This window comes from Arabidopsis lyrata, assembly GCF_000004255.2.
Source record: "Arabidopsis lyrata subsp. lyrata unplaced genomic scaffold ARALYscaffold_19, whole genome shotgun sequence".
In the NCBI taxonomy this organism is placed as follows: Eukaryota; Viridiplantae; Streptophyta; class Magnoliopsida; order Brassicales; family Brassicaceae; genus Arabidopsis; species Arabidopsis lyrata.
In genome coordinates, this window is record NW_003302538.1 from 106,833 (window position 1) to 115,951 (window position 9,119).

Genomic DNA, 9,119 nt, shown 5'->3' on the forward strand with positions numbered 1-9,119 from the left:
TCCATTAAGTCCCAAATAAGCTCCAAAGTACTTAAACTCATCCAATAGCAACATGCTATGCCATGCCATGCAAATCTACTAAGTGATGAAATCTTATGAAAAAGGACTATTAATGCAGTGAAACAGAGAGGAAACTAAGCTAAATGCATAAGAAATGTGTGCTAAAAAGAGGTAAAATACAGAGATATCAACTCCCCCAAACTTAGCTCTTGCTTGCCCTCAAGCAAACAAATAGAACCAAGCTGGAGAAGAGGTTTGAAAGTGGAGACTCAGAACCAAAACATGCATATAGAGTAAGTGAACTCAATGTCCAGGTTGCTAATTCTAGAATGCAAGGTTGACTGATCCCTACTTAAAAACATTAGCCATCTCCTTCACATCTCAACCTAACCTCTGCCTTAATCAAATCAAGCATTCAAATCTGCACATTCCCTTTAACATTCATTAAGTTGGAACCATGAATCATACTATGCAATGGATATGAACACATTTGGCTAAAGGGTAAAGGTTTTAGAGACAAAGATGGTCCCTTAAAGATCAGGCTTAAATCGTAACAGGGGATCTCTCAAGAATGATTGAGCTTTAGTAGAATGCTAAAGGTGAGTATCAAGTTATGCATACAAGGATAAGACCCCATCTACCCAGAATGTAATCAATATCAACCCAAATAGAGGTCCTATTTCTAATCCCAGAATCATGAACTTAACTCTACCCTTTTGCATTCAAAGCATTTACAGACTTTACTCAAATCATCCCTTTTCTTTTCTTTGCTTTCTATCCTAGGAGAAGCTTTCTTACTGCTCTGTCTAGCGGATCAGGTTTCTTTAACAACTAGGGTTCCCTTTTCTTTCTTCCTATAAACACAAGGCTTTTGCCCAAACTCTTTAAGCTATTTACAGAACCCCTTTTTTCCTTTACTTTATAGCACACCCAAATCCTTTACTAGACTTCTCTTACTTTAGCTACTTCTCCTTAGGACTCTTTTCCCTTTTCTTTTCTTTCAATGATGAACACAACCTTTTCTTTCTTTTAAACACAACCCAAACCCAGAATTAAGCACCCACCTAGTCCTATCTGGTCCAGATAACGTGAACCAGAACTACATGAGATACTATCCTTGTCGTTACAGACCTAACACTTTCTACCAAGCTCAATCGGAATAAGGCCTCACATTCACACACAAATGATAAATGGCTTGAAAGAAGGTTAAGGCTAAGGGTGGGGAATAACTGCTCCAAAGATGGGAGTCAGCTACTTGGACTAGCAAGAGTGATCAAAAGGTAAAAGAAAGTCCAAGTATTTTAAGGTATCCATGAGTTCATAGCACAATGCACAGCATGATAATTATAAGTCAAAATTCAAGTTCAAATAGATAGGGAATGGCATCAGATCAAAGCGAGATTCGACTAAAAACAAGAAAGTCAAGCGTTGAATTCAAAAGATGGTGCGGTCTTACTTCAAGTTCAGTCGATTATGCATTAGAGAACTAACAACCAGGGCACTGAGTTCTACTTAGTGAATAAGCATATTTACAAGGTTATAATCATCATAATCTCCAATGCAAATGCATGATGCAACAGCCCTAAGTGAAAGCATACTAAAACAATCCTAAAATGACAATGCAAGCTATATGAACACTCTGTTTTTATGAAATCATTTTCGAAAAATTTCAAATTTTTATGGTTTTTCTATGCCTTAGATGCAATGATGCAAAATTTGAGATAAGAAAACAAAACACAAAGTCAAATACTCCCAGAGCCCTCCCCCAAACTTAAATTACACAGTCCTCTGTGTAACAAGCATTTGGAAGAGAGTACTCAGGGCAAACCAACAGAGAAACAAAATGAAATGTGGTATATACAATGGTAAATTGGAGTTGTTACCTCATGGATGGGTGAAGAAGGAGGTGATTGACCTGGTACTGGTGGGCTTCATGGGCTAACTCGACGTTGGGTCGAGCTAGTACGTCGAGTAGGCTTCATTTTTCTGCTTGGAGTCATTCCAAGGGGCAAGCTCGACTTGTAGTCGAGTAGGGCACATCGAGACAAGGCAACTCATTCTGTTTTGCGCTTTGGCTTCCTTAAAACGCTTTATCCTGAGACACTTAAGCAAAAACATCAAAAATAACAAGGAAATAACTAATATTTACAAGGATAGACATGGGACTTCCTCCCAAGTGAGCTTGTTTAAAGTCTTTAGCTTGACTTCTCACACTGAATGAGCTTAGGGTGGATTGTAGAGAGCAAATGAGGTCTCATCTGTTCTGCAGGTGGATGAATCATCTGGCTTAGCAGGCTCTCTTGACAAATCTGCAGTTGAGTACTCAATGGCCCTTTTCTCATAGTAAGCTTCTTGTTGATCAACTGGATAGTCTTCTGCTATAGACCATTCTGAAGTGAATTCACTCCCCTTTTTGCTGACCAGAGTGGATGCTTCATCAGTTGGGACGTCCTTGATTGGGAGTGGTTTTTGGTTGGCTATCCCATGTAGCTTCTTGATTTGATCATTCAGCTCTCTCACAGTGTCTGTTAGCTCCCTTATGGCTTTATCCTGCCATTTGGACCTCTCCTTGAGTTCTAACCAGCCATCTGGAGTAGAATTGCTAGACTCTAGCAGCTTATCACGATGTTTGGTCGAGCTAGAGTTCTCCAAACGAGTTGTAGGATTGCTCAAATGTATACTCGAGTCAGTTGGTGGAGCATGTGTTGAGCTTGCTTGATATGCCACCTTAACCTCTGTTTCTGGCTCAATCAAGCCTTTTAAGACCTCTGACCCTGCTACTTCCTTGTGTGATTCTAATGACTTACTACAGCTCAAGGTTTTAGTGAGAAGATATCCTGCTTCACCACTCTTAGTCAAAGAAGTTTGTTGGTGATTTTCCTCAGCAACCTCCTCTAGCTGTTCATCAGCTAGGCAATCCATTACCTTAACTACGAAGGTCTGTCCTTCAATTGTTGGCTTCCTCGTGGCATCATTGATATCAAACTTCATTGTGAAATCATTTCCCAGATTAAGATCAATCTTCCCATTCTTAACATCAATGACAGCTCCAGCAGTGGCTAAGAAGGGCCTTCCTAAGATTAAAGGATCTTTTGGTTCATCCATTTCTAGCACTATGAAGTCTGTAGGGATTTCAGCATTTCCAATCTTAATAGGCAAATCTTCTAATAACCCATGAGGAAATCTGACAGACTCATCAGCCAGGATCAAGGAGATGTTGCAAGGTTTATACTTGCTGAAACCCAGTCTCTTGGCCACGGAGAGAGGCATGAGACTTTTAAAAGCACCTAGATCGCATAGGCAGTTACTGAAGGCTAAAGTGCCTAGAGAGCAAGGTAGAGTAAACGAACCAGGATCTCCCAATTTCTTGGGAATAACCTTCGTTTGGATGATTTCACTGCACTCATGACTCTCCATCCCTTGCACTTCCTTAATTCTCTCCATTACCATGTCTTTGAAGTACTTGTGAGAATCCGGAATCAGCATGAAAGCATCAGTGAGAGGCATCCTTAATTCAATCTCCTTGATGTGTTTAGCAAACATGGCTCTGTACTTCTCAATGATATCCCTCTTGAATCTTCCTGGGAATGGTATTTTGGGCTTGTAGGGTGGTGGGATAAAAGCTTTCTTCTTACTCTTATCAACAACTCGTTCTTTGATTTGGGGGCTCTTAGCTTGATCACTAGGTGCAGCCTCTTGGTCAAGCTTAGTGGTGTCTTCTACTTGGGTTTCATTCTGAATAGAATCCTCCCCCTCTTGAATCTCACTGTCCTCAGTGACAGGAGCTATGCTAGGTCGAGTTTGCAGCTCTCGACCACTGCGAAGGTGAATAGCATTAACATGACCTTTCTGATTCTGAATAGCTTTCCCTGGCAGTTGTCCTGGATTCGTAGGCGCAGAAGTAGAAGCAATTTTGCTCTCCACGTACTTCAACCTAGAGTTTAGAGCCTCAAACTTGATATTGAGATCATTGAAGGAGCAGTCTACTTTGTTGTGAATCTCAGCTATTTTCTTATCAAGAGCTATAGCACCAGCTGCTTGACCTTGTAGAAGCTGCTGAAGCATTTGTTTCATCTCTTGATCTTGTGCAGGTGGAGCTGGCTGGTGTTGCTGTGCAAAACCGGGTGGTGGATTATATTGTTGATAACCGCCACTAAACTGCTGCTTTGGGACAAAGCCTTGATCGTATGGTATGAATGGCTTGGACTGGTTCTGTTGTTGCTGAGGGTAAACCTGATCTTGAGGGTTTGCAACATTCGTGCTCCGGTAAGATAGATTAGGATGAGCAGGCATGTAGGGGTTGTAGCCCTTGTTGTAGCCACCTTGGTTCTGAACGTAGCTGACTTCTGCAGCCTGAGTGTTCTCCCCCTCTTGGATTTGATAGTACTCTTCTTCAGTGATATAGTGGACTGGTTTCTGGTTAGTAAGCAGAAATTGATCCAGCTTGTCATTGAGAGCCTTTACCATTTCTTTAGTATGCTTTGCATCCGGATCTCCAATGCTTCTGTTGGAGCGATCAAAATCCTCGTTATAGTTACCATCAGATAGAGCTAAATTCTCTATCAACTCCCAGCCTTCCTCAACATCCTTATTCAAGAAATTCCCATTAGAGGCAGTGTCTAGCAACATTCTGATCTTGGGCAAAACTCCCCTGTAGAGTGTGCTGAGTAGTGAAGCCTTCTTGAAACCATGGTGTGGACACTGTATAGTGTAGCCTTTGAATCTCTCCCAGGCTTCACAAATGGATTCAGACTGCTTCTGTGTAAAACTGGAGATTTCATTTCGTAGACGTGCAGTCCGGGAATTGGAGAAGAACTTTGTTAAGAATGCCTTCTTACAATCATCCCAAGATGTGATGGAACCAGCAGGTAGTGTCTTCTCCCAGTGGTGTGCTTTGTCGCCCAGCGAGAAGGGAAACAGACGTAGCTTGAAGCTATCTTCACTAACACCATTGATCTTGGTGAGGCTGCAGAGCCTGTCAAAGTTATCCAAGTGGTCTAAGGGATCCTCCATAGGCAACCCATGAAACTTGTTTCCTTGTATCATTGAGATCAATCCACTCTTGATCTCGAAATTGTTGTTCTGGACAGGAGGTGGAACTATGCCCTGTCTCTGTTGATGGTTTCTTGGTGCATCCCCAGCACCAATGTTCCTTGGTATCCCAACTCCTTGATTGTCTTGTTCTTGTGGTTCCATGGCTACTGGATTGTGCGGTTCACAGTAGTCTCGGGCTCTACCTTCTCTTAACTCACGAGCTAGCTGGTTGATGTTGTCTCTGTAGCTGATGAGGTTGTTGGAGCCTTTAGATCGAGTTTGCATGCAGAGTGATCAGACTCGATGTGGCAGTCTCGACGTGAGGTCGAGATGGTCCCTAACAATGCAGAGTGGCAGTCTCGATGTGGCAGTCTCGACGTGTCGTCGAGATGGTACCTGGCGCACAAAAACAAGCAGATGAAATGAAGAGTTAGTAACCAAGGTAAAGAAAGAACTTGATCTTAAACGTTTCTGAAATCTTAAATGGAGCAATGCAACACAAGACCGGCAACGGCGCCAAATTGATAGTAAGGTTTTGCTTATCTAACATGTATCAATCCCTAATACACATGCCATTGTAGTATATTAGGTTATCAATCCAATCTCAGTGTGACTGCAAGCATTCAAGATATGGAACAGAAAGCAAATAAGTCAAGCCAATTGTGAAAGGGTTTTGTGTGTTTCTATTGATCCTAGCAACCAATTTAACATGCAAATACCGGATTTAAAAGCATAAAAACAGAACTAAACAGCAAGTAAACAAGAACAAGAAGTAAACTAAAGACCAGAAACTATCATGCATAAGCTTTGGAAAAGAAACTAGCAACCTAACAATGCAGAGAAACGATCTAGGCCTAACAGGTCGAGCTAAAAAAACAGAGACTAACAAAAACAAGATTTAAACAATCAATAGAGATAAAGGGTCCTGAGGAATGGGGTAATCGATTATGGCAGTCTCCTTAGTCTACCTAGGTGGTTAACAAACTCAATCAAGCTATCCCTAGACAATAGATTCGAATACAAATCAATCCACTCTCGTGACAGAGATTCTCAAGCTAAATCACTTTCATACTCAATTCTCATTGAAGAAATATAACCTAGCAGGCATTATGATTCAATCTAATAAAGTCAATAAGCATTCTAAACATCCAATCTCTTGGGCTAGAGTATGCAAATCTCTGGAATAGTTGGTTCAGACATTTCATCAAACACCTTTTGGGTGTGGAAATGTCTGAGATCAACTTCCAATTGATCAGAGAGGAAATAGCATTAAGATCTACTAAACCAGAAGGGAAATCAAGCAATTCTACACTTAACCACCTAAATATACTAAGGATTCCACACCTAATCTATCCCATCCTCAAGAACCCTAATCCACTACTCAAGAACACTGAAGAACATCATGCATAAAAACCCAGAAAACGTTTCAAACCCAGAAATCATTAAAAAGCAAGTATGTTATAGATAAGAGGCAGATCTACAACTTTGATGAAGAAACGAAATCCAAAAACTCAAAGGATCAACAGGAAAAACGATTACAAAAACTAGGGTTTATGAGAGAAAAGAAGAATATCTGCTGGGTAATGGGAATCTCCTCTGGACAATAGCATGTACCCCTATTTATAGGAAATACTAGGTTGCCCTAATTGGCTACAGGACAAAATAGAGAGTCGGTGGAGGCCAACTCGACGTGACGTCGAGCCAGCCACGTCGAGACCGTCTGATCTTCAAAGGTGGCGCCTTGACGTCCATCTCGACGTGACGTCGAGCCTGTCTGGTCGAGTCTGCTCCCAGTCTGCTTCTTGGCGTCCTACTCGACGTGTCGTAGAGCCTGCAGGTCGAGACTGCTCCCAGTCTGCTTCTTGGCGTCCTACTCGACGTGTCGTAGAGCCTGCAGGTCGAGACTGCTCCTGGGTGATCTTGAACGACTTCATTCTTCTCCAATTCGATCCCAAGTCTAGCTCCAAGGTCGTGTTGGTTCCTCCTTGCTCCATTAAGTCCCAAATAAGCTCCAAAGTACCTAAAACTCATCCAATATGCAACATGCTATGCCATGCAATGCAAATCGTACTAAGTGATGAAAATCTTATGAAAAAGGACTATTAATGCAGTGAAACAGAGAGGAAACTAAGCTAAATGCATAAGAAATGTGTGCTAAAAAGAGGTAAAATACAGAGATATCACATTTCCCAAAGCTGGTTCAATGTTATTCATCAACTTAGAGTCACTAATCATATGGTGAGAGGCTCCCGAATCAACAATAAGAGGTTTTAAAGCACTAAGAGCATGATAAGCGTTACCGGAAGACTCTTTGAGAGCCTTGATGAGTGCGTCGAGGTCAGAACGTCTCACAAGGTCGGAAGAGGCCATCATTGCGGCTCCATTTCCTCCCAAGGCTTGACTTGATGTTCCGGCTTGCTCTTGGCCTCCAAGGTTCCCTCCGGTAGCTTGGTTTGCTCTTGGCTCTCTTCGTGCTGGCTTTAGGTGAGGGTGAAGAATCCAGCACTTCTCTTTGGCATGTCCACTCCGTTTGCAATGATCACACCATGGAGCTTTCCCACGGTTGGCATTGAAGTTCCCACGGTTGGCGGATGCAAGCTCACTTGAGTTGCCCGAGACAAGCTCTCCTTTGCTACCAAACAACCCGAGAGATCCTTGCTCCTTTTGGATTTGAGAACACACTTCTTCAAGGTTTTGGAGCTTGTCAGCACGGAGAAGATGCTTGATGAGGTCGTTGTACGCCGGACTCAAGGTGAAGAGTAGACCAAAGACCTTGTCTTGCTCACGCCTCTCGTTGATGACCGCCGGATCAAGAGTGTTGGGTCTCAACATCTCAAGCTCGGCCCAAAGAGACCGAAACTTCCCAAAGTGTTGAGTGAAATCCATGTCTCCTTGGGTCAGCTCGTTGATGGCTTTCTTGATCTCAAAAACACGGCTTAGGTTGGATTGGTTTCCAAAGACATTTTGCAAAGTTTCCCAAAGATCCTTGGGAGTCTCACAATAGGAGTATCCTTCAAGGATTGATGCTTCAAGGGAGTTTTGGAGAACTGATAAGACCATTTGGTCTTCTTGGAACCACTTGTCTTCATCAACAAGGGCGATCTCCAAGCCATCTTCGTTCGTGGTTGTCTCTCTTGGTGCTTCACTCTTGATGATGTGAGGCCAGAATCCACGACCGCACAAGATGGTCTTCATGGTTCTTGCCCAAAGCAAGTAGTTTCCTCCTTTGAGGGTGACTGGAGCACGAATCTTGGTGTTCTCCATGGTGAGAAGAATCGAAAAGAGAATGAAGATTGGAAAAGAAGAAGATTTGCAAGAAGAATCGAGTATGTGGAGCTTTATGGCTCTGATACCATGTAAGAATGTGGAGATTAGGTTGCGAGAATGGGACTGAGAATAAGCGGAAATGGAGATTAGAGAGATTAGAGAGAAAGAGATTTGAAGATGAGAAAGAGAGAGATTATCTCTTCTTACTTGATTTGGTAATTACATAGGTTCCCTTTTAAAGGGGATACAAAAGGAATATCCAAGAAGGATATCCTATTTACAACGGTCCTGAAGACCTAAAAGGAGAAAGAAAACGCGTCTAAGGATAAGGCAACACGTCATAGAGTAAAGCATAAAGCAACTCTTGTCTTCTTCCTCTTTTGAACTTGCAACGGCTACAAGGAAGACTCGGGAAGGGTCTGGAGGCTTCTAGAAGGGCCTTGGAGAGGATCCAAGGCTAAATGACCGAGAGAAAACATCACAGGCCGAGACAAAACTCCAAACGTACGGACGGACTTAAAAGCTGGCCGTACGGGCGAGATCTTAAATCGGTTGTGCAACCGATCGTCATAACCGATCGATAGTTATATGATGCGTCGATCGTTTGTGCAACCGATTTACACAACCAAGCGGCAAAACCTTTTCTTACCTGATCGGTTGTGCAACCGATCAGCAAGACCGATTGGAAGACAAGTTTCCCGTTTCTTCACTTCATTCAATATTAAGAAGCTTTGCTAGTGTTTTTGGAGTCAAATATGACTAGATCTCATGTGTATGATTGGGTATAAGAACTAGAACCGCAACCGGATCCCTAAAGC

The 9,119-nt window shown here is 42.5% G+C and overlaps 1 protein-coding gene across 1 annotated transcript in view; it reads right to left on the reverse strand.

Annotated features, from left to right (window-relative positions):
* LOC110226857 overlaps nt 1–8,158 on the reverse strand; it is a 9,742-nt gene extending 1,584 nt beyond the window's left edge. The window contains exon 1 of the mRNA XM_021019667.1: nt 7,335–8,158. Within this exon, the coding sequence (XP_020875326.1) occupies nt 7,335–8,094 (760 nt within the window). The 5' untranslated portion in view covers nt 8,095–8,158. The remainder of the gene's footprint in view (nt 1–7,334) is intronic.
* Nucleotides 8,159–9,119: the final 961 nt, after the last annotated feature.